Raw genomic sequence first — 17,935 nt, 5'->3', positions numbered from 1 at the left:
ATGTGGGCTTTTTTGACAGTCAGTTCTTGGTAAGCATCACAAATTGTCAGAAGTTTACATGAACACATACTGCAATAAAAGGAATAGTAGTACTTAATCCTGCCTGTTACACATTCTGCACTCTCCAAGTTAAACAATTTTGCTGAATTAACTGTTGATATTCCCTCCTGTTTAATGAAAAAGTTGCTTAGTGCTCAGCAGTTTATGAATACTAACAATGGAAATCAAAACATTTCAAGATGCAGAGGAATAGAAAACATCTGCAATGCATACACGTAATTCTTTTCCAGGGACCAAGATTTTTTGGGAAGTCTGTAACTACTGACTACAAATCTTTATATTTCAATCTTTTATTAGTGCTTAAACTAAGGCTGTGAAACTATGCTGAACTTCAACTTAGCACCACAGTCACAAGTAGCATGTTAGCAACCCTCTTGCATTTGCACAGCTAAGTGGCAAACAGCAAATAAAAAAAAAGGTATCAGAAAAGATTAGTTACATCATTTAGCAGAACACAAGTATGCAATTATCTACATAATCACAAGACAGGCATTAAACAATGGTGGAAATGAGCATCTGGTTGTACCAACTTGAAATGAAGCAGTGTCAGCCCAGACTGACCTAGCTATTAAAAATCTACTGTGTAAGATTACTTTATCTTACATACCAAAGATTTTGTGGAACTAAAGGTCGCTTTGATTTCTTCATGCTTTGTCAGGGATAAACCACAAGCCTCAGATTCCTCACCACTGTGGTGCACAGTTAAGAGTTTGCTACTGAGCTCCAAGAGGCACAACCACATCTGCACATCACTTTGATAAATGCATTTGATTCTACGAAGTTTTTTTCCATTTAATTGCCTATGCTCTCGTGTCTCCACAAGTATTTGCTGTTTTCCACTGTATTCTTCAATCTGAATCAGTCATACTGGGAAATACGTAAAGCAACATATTTTAAACATGATTTCTAACATTAACAAGCAACCTTTGATATCCTAAGTCACTCCATAATCACTGTTGATTCAAAAAATAATTTAAATAAATCATTAGTAAAAAGATTTCATTAAGTCTCTTCACATTCTAATTTTTCGCATCCAACTCAGGCAAACTGTGGGCACTCCTAATACTGTAAATCATGCATTGCAGTTATACTGCAGCAGGGAATATTTAGTAAAACTAAGGTTTGAGAACTGCCACAAAGACAAAAAATCTGTTGTTTTTTAAAATGCTTTTTATTAAGTTATGGAAAACTTAATGTACACTGGCATATTAAGAAAAAAGCCAATGTGGCTATAAATAACTTTAAAAAAATCATTAACATACTTGAAACAAGGCAAGGCTTATCCGTATTAATATTAAATAGCACAGAGTTCCAGTGCAAGTTCATGCTAGACTACACTACTGCCACTAATGGAAGCTGTCTCATCCCTAAGCCACACACTGTGCTGCTTAATTTACAGAATCTCTTGTGCTGCATAGCTCTGCATTAGATAAATCAGGAAATTAAACCGGATGAAAATTATTTTTTGTCTAATTAGTTTTCAGGGATTTCATTCCTTGATCTGGCTCACCACAGAACCTTTAGCATCAGCACAAATACAAAGCAGGAGTGAAAGTACTTGGAGGCAGACGGAGGGCATTACTGGCTCATCTTTTCTGGCAGCTGCCTGCACACACATCAATCTGTGGTCAAAAATAGGAAGCAACTGGTATATTAACCACATTTTAGATTGTCAGTGGGGCTAATCAAAACATTTTGGTTCTTTTCACAACATCTGTTAGTGAAGTAACATGCATTTAAATACACTCATTTGAACTGATCACATTAGTTCCTTTAAACCTCAAGTTTAGACAACATGGGTGTGATTAGCTTGAAAAAAAAAAAAAAAAAAGAAAAAGAAAAAGAAAAAAATAAGGACACCAGCCCCACACGGGGTCTCCCTTCCAGGTTGTTGTGACCTTGACAAAGCTGCATCTAGACAAGCAGCTTGAAAGTAGAACCCCTGATAACCACAGTGGGAAAGAATATCGGTTCTCCTGCCATGGCATGGGCCTGTGGGATTACAAACATGCAGAACTCAACAGGTCCGTTAGCATCTCTGGGGAGCACTGCCAGGGATGCCTGGTGTTCTGTTTGTTCTCTATTCCTATGACTCTTCTTGCCCCCAGCTGGGCTTCTTTTCCTTACTTCTCTATTGTTTTATAAGTAGGGATGAGAAGAGAGAATTCAGTTTTGTTCTGGAACAATCACTGCTAATAACAAATGCTGTCTAGAATGACTTTCTGTCTAGCCTCTCCTTTTTCATGCATACTGTTACTCCCAATCATAAACGTTTGGTATTTCGTGTATTTTTTTTAATGTAGCTCAACCACCACAGTAGCCCTAAGGCCTAGTTAGGACCGCCCATCAGCCAGCTGTCCGTGGAGACGGCCACATGCACACAGGTTTAAGGGATACGGGGCCACCCCACCTCGTTCTAACTGGGCAGCTCTCCCAGGCCTGCTGCAGTCTCCCGGAGACCTTGCGACGGCCCTTGAGAGCAACAGGGAGCCCGAGACCCACCCGACCAGCCACAGGCACTCACCGGCTTTTTTGAACCCGGGCTGGGCCTCAGGTTGGCCAAGCTGACCTTAGGCAGCGACCGCAGTAGCTGCAGAGCCCCATGCACGCCAGTCCCGCTCATCGCCACTGCCCTCCCAAGGACGACTGCGGCGCTCCGCAGGCAGAGCTGCTTTACGGCAAGAGCCGTAAACCGCGCCTCCCAGCACTGTCGCGCAATGCCACAGCCTAAGAGGAAGGGAGCGTGGAGGAGGTGGCACAAGATGGCGTAGGTCAGTTTTCTGCTCCGCCGGCTAGCTGCGAGTGGGCTATGCGCTGCGAAAACGGGGAAGCGCGAGTGAAGCGTCAGGTAGTCCTCTCAGCAGACAGTGCCAATGGCTTTGGACCCAAACTGGGTTTAGTTCTTCACTCCTGTGTTATTCGCACTGCCCTCAGCCCCGTGTTTTAAAGCCAAGCTTTTCAAATCGACAGGCTGCTTATGAACAGGAGTGACTTAAGGCACGCAGCACATCGATCTCATAGAAGTTAGCATGCAGCTCAGCCTGGTAACCTTTACTGTTCTGCCAGTAAGCAACAGGTGAGAGGGACATTTGGAAATCGAGTTACAGTCTGAAGTCTGTATTGCTTCTCCTGGTGTTCACAAACACCAACTATCCAGCAATGTACGTAAAATGCTGGTATGGGAAACCATCTGTGTCAATTTCAGCCACTAGGATAGGGGAAAATACACAGTTTAGAGCATGTTCTCCCTTGTAAAATTCTCATTACCATAAATTTTGTAGAAAAATATTTGTATGCAGATAACTCACTCTAAAGACATCCAACTCATGAAGCTTTGAAAGATTCACAATTTGTAAGCTAATAGTGGCTCCCTCAGGAAGACGAACCTTGTGCTGTTTGCCTGCAGGCAGCAGGCTGCCCTGTGCCCCACTGCCCTTCTGCTGTTGTGCAATTCCCAGCCACTCTGTGTGCACAGAGCTGCATTCCTCCAGCAGCTCTGAGCAGCACTGGCAGGGCTGGCAGTTCAGCTGAGGTCAGTCTAGATGCAGTGATCAACCACTTGGCCCAGCTGTCAGCAGGCATCAGGCTCTGCACAGCAGAAGTTGCATCAGGTCACCTCAGGAGGGTTACCTTTGTTGAATAAAGAAGACAATCTGGTAAACATCATTGTAGCAGATTTGAGTTGAGTATCATACGTGTTACAAGAACTAAAGAACAGAGATAAAACATAGAGGCCTTGTTAAAAATAACAATATGGCAACAGTGGAAACCCCCTACCATAGATACTAGATATCAAAACAGCATCACCAGTCATGGCAAAAGAGGTTGTGTACTTGAAGTTATACAGTTGGTGCAAAGACCTCTCCAACATAATTTATGCAGCCACGCTGACAAAGATAGTAAGACACGAGAAGAATTCACGTAGTAGAAAACTACCCCTGCCTGGTATGGAACATGCCAGCAGGATGGGTGTGCTTTCACACAACACAGTGCACATTCAGCTGCTGTTTGAGTTGCCAAACAGTGACTGAGCTCCGACATATACCATCCAGCAAAATACAATGAGCAGATTGACTCCCTGGGAGGAAGTATCTGACAAAGATGCATGAAACAGAAGACAGAGCATTTCATTCTTACAGCAGTGTGTTAACCATACTAATTCAGAGTTTGTCTGAGTTCTTGGAATGAACAAATGAATAAGAGGCATTCACTCTTTGGCCATAAACCACAATTCACTGATGCAAGCATCTGATCTGACAGGGACAAATCGAGTTCTGTCCAACAGTGTTGCCTGCTGTTGTTTCAGGGTTTTTGTTTTGTTGTTTTTCCTGGTTCCCGTGACTTAGTATTTGCTATTACTCCACTAAAGAACATTGAGATTTCCTTTCTCCCCAAGCCTTTCGAAGCACAAAAATGGATTTTTATAAGAAATAGTCAAGTGGCAGACATGATAGCGTAATCTGGCAGACACTCAGATTTGAAAGCCCATTGAAAGCTAGTTTTAAAGGTGAAAGACAGTTCAGTCATAGAATTATTAAGGTTGGAAAAGACCAATGAGAACATGTAATCCAACCATCAAGCCATCCACACCATGCCCACTAACCATGTCCCTCAGTGCCTTGAATACCTCCAAGGATGGTGATTCCACCACTCCGTGGGCAGCACGTTCCAATACCTCAGCACTCTTTCTGAAAATAAGTTGTTTCTAATATCCAACACGAACCTCCCCTGTGCAATATGAGGCCATTCCCTCTCATCCAATCACTGCCACCTGGGAGAAAAGGCCAACCTCCACCTCACCACAACCTCCTTTCAGGGAGTTGTAGAGAGTGGATAAGGCCTCCTCTCAGTCCTCTCTTCTCCAGACTGAACAACCCCAGTTCCATCAGCTGCTCCCCATCAGACTTGTGCTCCAGGTCCTTCACAGCTTCACTGCCCTTCTCTGGACACAATCCAGGGCCTCGGTGTCTTTCTTATAGTGAGGAGCCCAAAACTGAACACAGTACTCAACACATGGCCTCACCAAAGCTGACTACAGACAATCACTTCCCTGCTCGTGCTAGCTGCAGTACTTCTGACGCACTCCAAGATGCCATTGGTCTTCTTGGCCACTTGGGCATACTGCTGTCTCACGTTCAGCCAAACATCGGCTAACACCTTTTCTTCCATGCACAATCCCTTCGTAATTGCTGCAAACCCCAAAGAAGAAGCAGCTGTGCAGAATCTGAAGAAGCCCAGCGCTGCCTTCCCTCAGAGCCGCCAGCACCCAGCAGCGCTTCCCCTGCGCCACCCCGGTCTCCCGCCAACCCCACCGCAGCCAATCGGGGCGGTGACGGCAGGAGCAGCCCCGCCCCCGGCCACCGCCCCGCCCCGCCTCCCGCCGTTGGCCGTAGTCCCGCGGCCGCCCGGCAGTCCGGTGTATGTGCGGCAACAACATGTCGGCGCCGATCCCTGCCATCGTCCCGGCCGCCAGGAAGGCGACGGCCGCTGTGAGTCCGGGCGGGAAGTGGGCGAGACAGAGCAGGTTTCGGGAACCCTGACGGACGGCAGCCCCCGCCCCGCTTTGTTCTCCGCCGGGCCGGGGGCGGCGGCGGCCTGGGGGTGACGCCGCGGCGAGGCCGGGCCCTGCTGATAGCGGGCGGTGAAAGGCCCGCGCAGCGCCACGGGTCCCCTTCGCCTGGTGCTGGAAAGGTCGCAGTGGAAAGCGGGAGTGGTGCCGCGCGGCGCTTTGGGTGCCTCCTGCGGGCGGTGGGGCGGGGGCTGCAGCCCGGGGGTCTCGCTTTCTTGAAGTTGTCTTATAGCGCGATTTTATTTTTCCTAGGTGATTTTTCTTCACGGACTGGGAGATACCGGGTGTGTATGTCGATGTGTTAGTGCCTGCCTGTAGCTGTGAAGGGTTCCGGGTGTGAGGTTGCGTGCCTTAGAGATGGGAGCTGCTGAAAGTTGCTTAAACTTCGTACTTTGTTGCATCCGCTCGGCTGACTGCACGATTGTCAAAATCTGAAGAAAGCGTGCAACACAGAGAGTCAGCGTGCATGTTTATGCAATGTGGTTTTTTGCCGTTTGTCAAATTAGTCTTTACACGTGGCTAAAAGAAAAAAAATCTCTGATTTTTCAAATCTAACCAGGTCTTCTCAGTCATCTTTTTCCTTTAGATCCTTCTTTGGTCTTTTGTACTTTATTATTAACACTCTGCGAGTCAGATCACCCACTCTTTGTTAATAACATATTTTGTACTGGTAGGAAGCAGGTTGCCATCTCCAGCGTGGATTTCAAATGCCTGTGCACTCTATGTGTTTGAAATCGCCTTCACTTCATGCAGTATGCATTAACTTTTTAGGATGATACTGAAAACAGGGTGTTATGGCTGGTCTGCTGTTGGTTGAGTAAATTCAGCTATGTCACTGAGTTTGTTACAGGTGTTTTCTCCTTAGAAATGTCTCTCTGTTACCCAGTGTGCTGAGTGAGTTAGGGGTGCTGAATAATGAGAGAAGTCAGGAAATCCAATGGCCGTTGAATGTTTGGAGAAAAGTACAGACACGGCCAGCAGTTATGCACAGATTCGGCTTTGGGTCCAGTTGTGTACAAGTGTAGTTCAGCCCTAGCGTGAATCTCACTGAGCTCTTGATTTAAATAGTGATTACAATTACCTGGTTTCTAGGAAGCTTGATGGCCCATGTCCTGGGCAAACCTTGGGCTCTGTGCTTTCATGCAGCATATGCTTGAGATTTGAAAAACTGCCTGATTCTGAGAGCATGCAGGCTATCCGAAGTCAGCATGCCTGGTTTGATTGAGTTGGCTCTACATGGTCCGTGCTTAGGTGTTGGTTTTCTTCTCTCCGACATCAATAGATGCAGTCAAAAATGAGAAGGCTGCCTGTGGAAAAAAGCTGCCTTAACTCTGCAGAAGCAGCACAATGAACTCTGTGCCAGTGCTGAGTCTGGAAGCAGTACACTTTCATATGTTCGTATGTTGCAGTGCCGAAGCTGTTAAATCTAGCCAGGTAAAGAGCAGGCTTTAAACAGAGCCTAAGTGGTATTTCTGCAGCTGTGACACAACTGTGATAGTCTAGATAAAATTGGATAAGGTGTCCCTGGCTGTATATACGCAACAAATACTCAGAAGCAGGATAAGCCTTTACATTTAGTAATGTATTCATAGCATATTGGACTATCTACAATTCTTCTAGAAATATTGACCTTATTCAGCAGTGTTATATGTGCTGTGTAGCTTCAGCAAGATAAACATAGGAGCTGAGCTAGTACATAAACGACGTACAATGTGTTTTTTGTTAACAGGCATGGATGGTCAGAAGCACTTGCAGGTATCAAAAGCCCCCATGTAAAATACATTTGCCCACACGCGTAAGTTTGTAACTTTTCTTGTTTCATCTTTTCTGTAGTTCAATACTGAGGTAGTTGTGCGGATGATGAATCGCATGGAATTTGGGATGGCTATAACTTTTAACTAAAAAGACGCTGAAAACAGTTTTGATTCTATTAAATATTTTGTTGCTTTTTAGGAACCTTTGGACAAAATTGCATTCATTTTTGCTTTTATTACTCATTCAGGCTGAAAACAAATTGAAAATCTATAGATATAAAGTTAGATTGTTTTGACTTTATGCGTTCACCTGATTGAGGTATCTCCTCACCCCCTGTCACTCATTACAAGCCATTCTTAACAAGGAATAATTTTTTGTTTTATTCACCATTAAATAAACTTTGCATTATGCACGTACATGTCTTAAACCTGAGTGTATATAGTAGTTGCAATTTCCATGTTACATATAGAGCATTTCAGAGGTTCACAGGATATTCTTATATCTTCTGCAAATAATGCATTTTGGGGCTCTCTTTGCAATTTGAGAACTGAAGTACTGAGCAGGGTGAGGAGTCAGTAAATAATCCTAGATGTATCTTAATGCTTTTAGTTTACTTTAACACAAAATTCAGATTTTCTTCTCTAACAGCAATAAGAAAGCAAGCTGTTCTCTTTGATTGCCCTTTGTCTCCTTTCAGTCTTCCCTGCAGACTTTATGTTGCTCTGTTTCAGTCAATTAAAACAGCCACATTTGATTCCTCATGCAGTCAAGTGAAGTTATCTGAGAAGATGCCGTACAGCAGCAGCATGAGGGTGGGAATGAGTCTTTGAATGGAGTCAGGCATTGCTTAAGCAGCTTCTGCTGCTGAGGGGAACAGGTGTGGCTAGGCTCTGCCATTATGCTGCATTTTGCTGATTGTTAGGTTTGCTGATGCTGTGTATGTTGCCTTCATCCACTGAGCCTGTCTGTGGAACTGTGATGTGCAAGTCTTATTTAGAAATAGCTACATGGAACATATATGTGCTTGTATTTTCCATGTGTGGGTGTATATATAAAACAGCCCGTTAATGTTTTGCCTGATCTCCAAGCAAAGGTCAGCCCTGAATAATAAATGTGTTTGGAGAGACTGATTTCAAGGGAGATTAGTTGAAGACACACTACAGGGTAGCTAGTGTTAATTATGGTTTGGAAGAAAAAGAAATGTAATTCAGTGACATAACTGCATCTGCATAATTAAATTTCAGCATGTACCTTACATCACTGTTGTTCATTCCCATTCTTAGGCCATTTATGCCGGTTACTTTAAACATGAACATGGCTATGCCATCATGGTGAGTATTTATTAAGCTGTAAACAGTTTGATTCAAAAGATATCTAGAAGTCTGAGCTCACTGTTCTTAATTAAAAATCCGGAACATTCTGAATGGCTTCTTTTAATTGGATGGAAGTATTAAAAGCTTTTTGCTCCAGTTTCCTTCTATAAAAGGGCTCTCAAAGTATACTGCAGTTTTCTGTGTATGTGTGGTAATGGTTATTCTCAGTTCTAATCTGCATGTATTAAACTACATGAAAAAAATAATCTAATTTTACATCTATATAGTCTGTGTTGTATATGGATTTGTAGTCAGTAGTAGCAGAGGTTTGAATATAAATACCATTGCTACTAAGTGAGCAATATTTAGTGCATCAGTAGAATTAGGATGTCTAGCAACTGTTCTTTAGAACATCCATTCTGAATAGAAAGGAGGAAAAATATGGTAGTTTCAGCATTCTTAAGCCTCATGATTTTTTTCTGCTCTTGAAGTAACTTGAGTTTGTTTCTTCAAACAGTATTTTAATTTTGCATGCGTGACTGTTAAATTTAAGTCCCTGCTGATGTTTTTGGAGCAAATATCAAAACAGTGCTGTTTAATCTGCAATAAATGACAGAAGAAAGCAAAGCTCTCAAAAACTTTGTTGCCTCAAGTATTTTAGCAAATCAGCAAACATTTTAGGTCAAGCATTTTATTGTTCATGATTTCTTGGAAATTGTGGGTAATTGGTCTGAAATATGTCAGCCAGCAAGCATTCTAGTTTGGAAAGTATCTCAGTGTTGTGCTTTAAAGTAGTGGAATGGATGCTCTAATGAGTAATGCTCTTGTTGATATTTTTGTAAGGTTTGATATCGTTGGACTTTCTCCAGATTCGCAGGAAGATGAAGTTGGGATCAAAAAGGCAGCAGAGAATGGTATGTTTAGGAATACTTTTTCAGTCTTGAAAGTACTTCCACGCATTGTTAGGAGCTAGTGATTAGTCTGGAAGAGCCTATTAGATTGAAGAAGACAAAATTGTTAGGAAAGGTAATATGGATGCACTGTATCTAAATTTAGCTTTTTTTTAAGCTTCATGACTAAGTAGGCAGTTCATGAGTGAAAACACTTCGTACCTTTCAAACCTTCAAAGATGAAACAGACAAGGAAGCCTGTATGCTTATTTTTGTTCTTCCCTTTTAAGATATCCTTCTGGATAGCATAGCAAGTTAGAGCTATATGGGCATTCATTTGTCATGCTGGATAGTTAGAACACGATACCATTTTCCAGGCAGTAGAAGACTTCCTTGCATGTTTTCCTGGTTAGAAGTTATATAGTGGTACTGGAATTTTTGATTGCATCCTAGATTTTTGGTACTTTGTTATTGTATAGCAGACAAGATTTTTCTCTCATGAGCTTTGGCATCAGAGAATCATAGAATCACAAGGTTGGAAATGACCTGTAAGATCATCTCGTCCAACCGTCTTCTCATTACCAGTGCTACCACAAACTACTAAACCATATCTCACAGCTCCTCATCCAGACAGGGAGGTGGTCTCTCTCCTCTCCTAGACTTTCTACAGAACGGAGTGCATTTTAATTACTGGCCTTTGTGTTGCAGTTAAAGCTCTCATAGATCAAGAAGTAAAAAATGGAATTCCTTCCAATCGAATTATTCTGGGAGGCTTTTCTCAGGTAAGGGATAGTTAGAACCATCTTCTTCTAGGGGAACAGCTTAGCTTTCCTAATGTGGGAAATCCAAAGTTGAATGAGTGTCTGTTGCTTCTGACATTTTGAGGTGTCAGTTTCTCTTTGCCTGAATAACCAAAGTTTATGTAAGTAATTAATTTTCACTGACAAATGAACTTGTGGAAAAAAGTTACTAAAATTAATAGCAAGTTATTAGTTATGTATGTACCTTCTGTAGTGCTGTATGAAAATCTTTTTTCTTTAACATCTTGCTAGCATTTTAATCTACTTTTAATGTGATAGATATTTCATGGTCTGGATTTGTTAGGGAAATATATTTCCATCATTTGTACTTCTAAAATATCCTAATTGGCCAATATTCTTCAGACCTATTAGGTCCCTAGATCATCTCTGTAGTCTGTGTTGAAGTGAACTGAAATATTAAACTTGAGATGATGCTGTCATGAGTGACACTGCTTTATTTCTTGCTTGGGTTTCAGCTGTCAGTTGTGGTACATTTTCTGTTTTACTTGTGAATTGATCACATGAGCTTGAAGGGAAAAAAAAAACACAACAAGTGCATATAAGAATACTGCTTTTAGTATTGATTCTAAGGAAGAATAAATTGGAATAGAAGAACTGCTTTAAAGGAGAAACCAAAGATTGTGAAACAAAGCTTACAAGTAACATTTCCTTCACCATTCTAATACGAATCTGTTTATTTTAGGGTGGAGCTTTATCATTGTATACAGCTCTTACAACGCATCAAAAGTTAGCAGGTGTTGTAGCCCTCAGCTGTTGGCTTCCTCTGCGTTCCTCTTTTGTTCAGGTATTTATTTATTCTTTCTGAAGCAGTTTAGCACTGGCAGAATGAGTATACCTGAAGATTGTATCTTGTGCAGGAATTAGTATTACTGAGTATTAGCTGCAGCTGGATAACTCAGCAATTCTCAGAGTAGGGCACTGGGGGTTTAAATTCTAGCAAGAAGGGGAATTGAAGAAGTACTCAGCAGTTTACCTCTGCTTAACATGACTTTCATATGAAATCATGTTTTAAAAACTGTTCTGAAATCAGTGTCAATTTTGTTTTGCAGGACTTCTTGTTCACTGTTTTTTATTCCCCCTTCAGAATTCACTTTGTCACACCATAAGGAGTAGTGCCCTGGGATTATTTTCTCCCAGAGATATTGAAGTTACCCTGCTTACTTTCTCCTCCTTCTCTTCTCACCCCTGACAGGGTGCTGTTGGTGTCAATAAGGAGATTCCTGTTCTTCAGTGCCATGGGGACTGTGACCCACTTGTTCCTTTAATGTTTGGTTCTCTTACTGTTGAGAAGCTAAAGAGTATGATAAATCCAGCCAATATAACCTTCAGAACTTACTCTGGCATGATGCATAGTTCATGTATTGAGGTAATTTTCTTAATATAAATATTTTAGCTAAGTATGGTTTTATTTTTTCCTCAAAACAATTCTAGGGCTTTCAAATTTTATCTTTATCAATTAAAAGCACATAATGCTACTGACTTATTTTACTGAATAGCTATAATATTGAATGCCTGTCTGAAAAAACATCCAAGGGAAAAGTTTATATGACCAGTGGGAAATTCCTCAGAGGACTGTATTTTTGGGACTGGGCTGGCTGAACTGTGAAACAATTTTTTTTGTTTTTTTTTTTTTTTTTCCTAAGCTGTATTAATCACATTAATAATTACTGAATTAGAAGGCAGACTGAATTCTCACAGCACCAGTGCAACTTGATATTTTGAGGAGAATTTTCTGTGGTTTTGAATGGAGACATCAGAAAAATGTGCAAGGAGGGTTGATGTTAGGGAAGTGGCAGCCACAAAATGTGTTTGTGGCTCTGGCTCAGCAAACAATTGAGCTGATTTAATAATAGCTTGCAACTGCCAGAAAAAGGTGGACTAGTTCCTTCTGCTCATGACTTTTTGGTGCTCTCCTCCAATACTAGCTCTGGAGCTGATGAGAGATTTCTTTTGAACTATTTTAATTTGCAAAAATAGTAAAGATTGCTGGCATAAGTTTTGCTGCTTTAGTGAGTTGAAACATCTGAATGTACACAAAGTAAATGATAGGAGTTAGAGGAGGTGACAAGGAACAGGTCTTCCACTTGTCTGTAGCAGTAACTTTCTTAATTTGGATTGCTGCATCTCTTGAAGAAAGTTTTTGGGATATTTGTGCAGTTTTATTGCATTTAGGCAGTAAAAACATGAAGTTGTCATGCAAATGTGTAAATATGTGCTCTTTTTACAATACTTAGTACCATGTGATCTATTTTTTTCATAATTTATAATTTTGGGACCATAACCTCATGCATTTTCTACACTTGCTTAAATTTCTATTATCACATACTCCTATTGTGTATTCTGCTGAAGGAGCTGATGTAGTTACAAAACTTCCAGAAAATAAATTATTTTTTAACGTGGATTGGTTTTGCAGTCTAATTCACTTAATTGCTTCTCTGAACTGAAGGAAGAAGCATCAGGCAGGTAAAGCAGTTTGGCTAAGAGGAGGAGCTGCTGGCTTTTCATGAAGCTACAGCTTCAGCTACCTTCAAATCCAATCCAGCCTCAACCTGGTGCTATTCAGTGCACATGATTAATATGTAATAGAGAAAGTCAGAGAAGGTGACCTTTGCTCTTTTTTTTTTTTTTTTTTTTTTTTTGTATTTTAAGCATTTGTGGGTAAAGATACGGTTAGTGCCTTGAAGAGTTAACAGCACTGACTTGTTGTGTGCCAAGTGATTAAATCATGTCAAATAACTAATGAAACACTCAATATTCTTAGCCCAGCTGCCCACAATAACTGAAATTTTGAAACATTATTTAGTGAATGTATTTAGCAAGGAACTTAACTAATATGTACCTTTATCTTTGAGCAGGAGATGATGGATATAAAACAGTTCATAGACAAACATCTACCTCCCATAGACTGAAATGACACGTGAGAAGCCTTCTACATAAACACCAGCATCAACTGTGGTAGAGTTAGTCTTTTCACATGCCTGATAAGAAAGCATTACTTCTGTACCTGCAGTGTTACTACTGTGTTGCAAATTTATACTTAAGACAAGGAGTAAATTGTACACATATGTGAGAAATGATAATCTTTGTAGTATTGATCATCCTCTGATGGGATTGAAAAATGATGCAGCTAGGTAACAGTGATAGAATGTAACCTGAATGTAACTATTTTAAGACTTTTGATTGCAGAATTTTAAACTATTTGTACAATCAAAGACTAAACTTATGTGAGCAACATAAATGTGACCAGTTTGGTATACTTGAGACATGATTTGTTCTTAGTACTTGTTGAAAACAAATTAAAACCTTTTGTGTATGTAATGGATGTATAAAGTGCACAACATGTAACAAAGTGAGCATATGATTGTAGAATAAATGTTACTGAGGACAAAGCTTTAAATGTTAAACATTAATTGTTGCTCCAAATAGGGTTTTTCTTCTAGAATGACTATTACAGTCAGCAGAAATATTTCCTGCATTTAAAACACCTCATTTTTAAATGTTTTCATACAGGTAGATACTGTGGAAATTATGAAGGCACTCATTCCTCATTAGACCATCATTTGTTGCTATGCTGCTGTCATTTAGTTTGGATTACTATAAATTTATGCCAAATGCTGACTCAAACAGAATTCTGAAGAAGTGCATAGGAATAATTTGAGTTTTATTTAAAATTCCTATTTTCATATTGAATAGTCACCTTACACTTCAAAATTGTAGCTTTCATTTATATAGAAATGTTGATGATGTATTTTACATGAGCTATTCCAGCATATAGTTTTGACTTTACTGCCTGCTTTAGAGTAACTAAATGAAAACAGTGCAGCTGTGTAGTTTTTTGTTTTGTATATTGTTGAATCTCATCTGTAACACATTCTTATCATCTACTACTTTCTTTTCTTCATACTGACACTTGAGATTTGTCTGGAAAAGAGCATGACTTTATTTTCAACTGTATGATTTTTCATTTCCCTAGATTATTGTAGCCTAAAAATATGCTGAACTACTATTGGGGGAAAAAATCTTCAAGATAAAAAATGTCTCTTCTTTCAGAAGCTTACAATTCTAAAGTGCTCTGGATTACAGAAATCAGTGTGACAGCTTTTTTTTTTTCTTTTCTTTTGTAATATACTTTCTGAAGTAGATGTTCTTTAGAGTTTATAGACCATCACCATGTGCCTAATGTTTAAAAAAGACACCATGGTTTTTACTACGTAATATGGTGCATAACAATGTTCTATACTAAAATATGTTTGCAAGCAAAGAATGTTCCTGTCTTGAGTGCATCCGTGATGATCTGTTTTGTCAGCATTGTGATTCATACCTACATAAAAGGTACTTACTCCTCAGCCAAATTAAGCAGTGGTCCTCTTACAGAACATTTGGATTTATATCAGAGGCATCTGCCAGTACAAATATATATACATTGGGAACTGCAGTCTCTAACATAGCTGCTGCCAGAAACCTGACACGTTCACTTTGTCTGAGTTCTCAGATTTTAGTACTTTTCTTCATATATATCGAACTTCATTTTTAGGAAGCCAATTTACTTTCCTAATCCAGCTTCTCTGATATACTGAATATCTCTTAATATGTAAAACTTCAGAAATGATTTATTTTCACTGTATTGGAAAAATTCTAGAAATTCTGTCTGTGGCTGAGGAAAGTATCAAGTTTGAAGTTTAATTGGTCTTTTTACTTGGTCACCGTGTTCTATATATTTGCCAATTTGTCTTTCAGCTAATTTTTTTCACAGAAGGAAACGTAGTGTTATTGCAGTTGTGCCAATGTTCTGTTGAGAAAATAGTATTTTCTAGCTTGGAGTCATTCCCAAATTGCATTAGCTAATATTCCAGTCCTGCTGAATTGCAAACTTGGTAACATAGCTGTATATTGCCCCTACATTTTAGAAGGCCACTCATTCCTCTATGTCTAAACTATGTCCTGAATATTGGCATGTTTCCAAAGTTCTGTATGAGCTTCTGATTTTTTTTTTTTCCTGTACTGTTTCCTTGTGCTGTTTGTAAGTTGTTCAGTAACATCATTCTGCTCTTGTTTATCTTCTAACTGTCTGCTTGTTTGACGTTTTTTCTTCTGTTGGAATAATTTTAAAAAATACTTTTAAGATGCTAAAGTGAGATCACTCCTGGCTTTATTCTATCTTAACACTTTTCTCTGAGGCACTGTGTTCATAGTTTGCAGTCAGTTTCTAGTACTTCTGCATTTTCAGCTGTCAGCTTCAATTGTTTTCTTCATGATGCTTTCAAATGTTCTTCTATAAATGCTTTATATTGTAATTGCATTCAAATACCTGGCTATCATAACAAGATTTCTTGTTATACCGTTGTTTTGCTGCTTACTTAAACCACAAAGAGCTGTGTTACCAAAATGTATGTAAGTAAATGTCATGACTTATTTGAATTTCTGTCTTCTAAGAAGAGTCCTTCCTCATGTTTGTGTTGCAGGGGAAGATGTGTATGTTGTAGTTAGAAGTTCCTAAATAATTCAGAAACTAGAGAAAACTTTGTGGATGTATTTGAAGCCTCTCCTGTCTCTTCCCATAATACAGTGTCCAGAGTTACTGACTTGACTTTATTAATTTCCCACCTACTTGGAAAGCTGTGTATGATCCTGTAGCTGAACTTAATTACTGCCTGATGTGATTTGATGCTAGGACAGTTGTCATAACTGGTGTGTATAATGATAGCTTGGCCCAGTGTATTTATTTCTACAATTTCTATTAAAACGGAGATGTTGGGCTGCCAGTGTTCTAAATATAAAGATCCCATTCTCAGAAGCTACAGTTTAAAACTGGCCAATAATTAATTTTATTTGTGCAGTATTAAACTTCCCCAAAGGGTATGATGTCTGTTTAACCTGTTAAAGCATTTGATATGAAAGTGTCAGTGTTTTTTTCTGGGGTTTTCTAACTCCCTACCGCATTTCAAGTTCAACTGGTACTTACATTCAGCTGCAGTTTTGTGAAGTCAGAAGTCTGACTTCTTGTTAGAATATGTTGCTCATTTTTTAAATAAGTGCATCAAGTTATGTATTATAAGCCAAGTCTTTCAGCCAGTCTTGAAGTACAACTGTGGTGAGGGCTGTGTGCTTTGGTTTCTTATTCCTGCCTTGTATGATTACAACACAGTAGATTGATTAAAAAAAGTACTGTATACTGTAGCTGATACTAGAATTGTTAATTAAAACATGTTCTCTCTGATGGGCTACACTGAACTTCATTAAAGTTATTAGGATGCATCTTTCATGTAGGGATGCTATTTATGTTAACAGATGTGACTAAGAACAATCTTGAAGGTGTTAATGAAGCCATATCATAGAATCACAGAATGGCCTGGGTTGAAAAGGACCTCAAAGATCATCTTGTTTCAACCCACCTGCCATGGGCAGGGTCACCAACCACTAGACCAGGCTGCCCAGATCCATATCCAGCCTGGTTTTGAATACCTCCAGGGATGGGGCATCCACAACCTCATTGGGCAACTTGTTCCAGTGTGTCACTGTGTATCTTTAGTTTTTGTGAAGAAATACTGAGCACTTGCTCTTTATGTTATCAAGCATAAGCCATTTATATTTAATGTAAACCTTTAAGATGTAATTTAGTTTGCTCATCTATGACAAGGAATCCTAACTTGGAAAATTAATTCTTTAGTAGGGAAAATGTAAAATGTTTCAGTTTTTATCATTTGTGAAATAAAGGTGGTGTGGGCAAGTGTTCACAACTGTTTCTATGCATACTTGAAGAAGCTGAGCTTTCATGTGCTGTCATGCACGTGCTTCAGAGGCCTATTGCAAATGTACTGCATAGTAGTGTGTGAGTGATTCTGTAATGTAATACAAAAGCATGATGATTTATAGTTATCAAAAGTAAAAAAGAATGCTAGTTTATTATTTGCTACCTTGAGAGAATGTTAAATATTACTTTTCATATTCCAGGTTAATTTTAATTTGGCTTGCTGAAAGATGGAGGAAATTAAAGAAATCTTCTAGTACTCTTACAGTAGGACACTAAATAGCAAAGTCTTCTCACTGTGTACTTTTAGACCTTTCGGGGGGGCGGCGCAACCCCGGTAATGTTAGGAGGCTTCTGAAGTTCTGTTAGGTTTAGCATATGTAATACTTAATATTTTTGTTAAAGAAGCATATTTAAGGTTGGAGTTGGGGTTACATGTTCTTCAGGTTAACTAATATTTGAGGCAGATTGGTGGTATATGTAGTATGAAGTAAACTCAACAGAAAACATGGAGATTATCTGTGAAGACGTGCTGTGAAGTGGTCGTTTGATGAAACTTGAGAGGAAGTAGGGCCTTCATGTGGTAAAAGTTGACCTTCACCCACCAGCAGTTTAATTAAAGTCTGATTGTCTGCATAAACTGATGTCTAGAACGTAGTGGAGTACATTTATGAAGTTAATGAATGTATGCAAATGCATATTAGATGCGGTGCTATATGTGAATATATAATGGCAACATGAGAACATAGCTAGTAACAGTAAAGATGCAACAATGCACA

At 39.7% G+C, this 17,935-nt stretch overlaps 1 protein-coding gene across 1 annotated transcript; it reads left to right on the top strand.

Moving 5' to 3' along the window:
* The first annotated feature begins 5,453 nt into the window (after positions 1 to 5,453).
* On the top strand, positions 5,454 to 16,625 carry LYPLA1 (lysophospholipase 1). The gene is made up of 9 exons (XM_042836447.1): positions 5,454 to 5,549; positions 5,882 to 5,913; positions 7,359 to 7,424; positions 8,668 to 8,715; positions 9,541 to 9,611; positions 10,296 to 10,369; positions 11,091 to 11,192; positions 11,601 to 11,774; positions 13,264 to 16,625. The coding sequence occupies exons 1-9, from the start codon at positions 5,481 to 5,483 to the stop codon at positions 13,315 to 13,317; spliced, it is 690 nt and encodes a 229-aa protein (XP_042692381.1). The 5' UTR covers positions 5,454 to 5,480; the 3' UTR covers positions 13,318 to 16,625.
* The last annotated feature ends 1,310 nt before the right edge of the window (positions 16,626 to 17,935 follow it).

Source organism: Centrocercus urophasianus, unplaced genomic scaffold (genome assembly GCF_019232065.1).
Source record: "Centrocercus urophasianus isolate 14NV4802_14NV808 unplaced genomic scaffold, USGS_Curo_1.0 seq_602, whole genome shotgun sequence".
NCBI lineage: Eukaryota > Metazoa > Chordata > Aves > Galliformes > Phasianidae > Centrocercus > Centrocercus urophasianus.
This window is presented reverse-complemented; position numbering and strand designations above follow the sequence as displayed.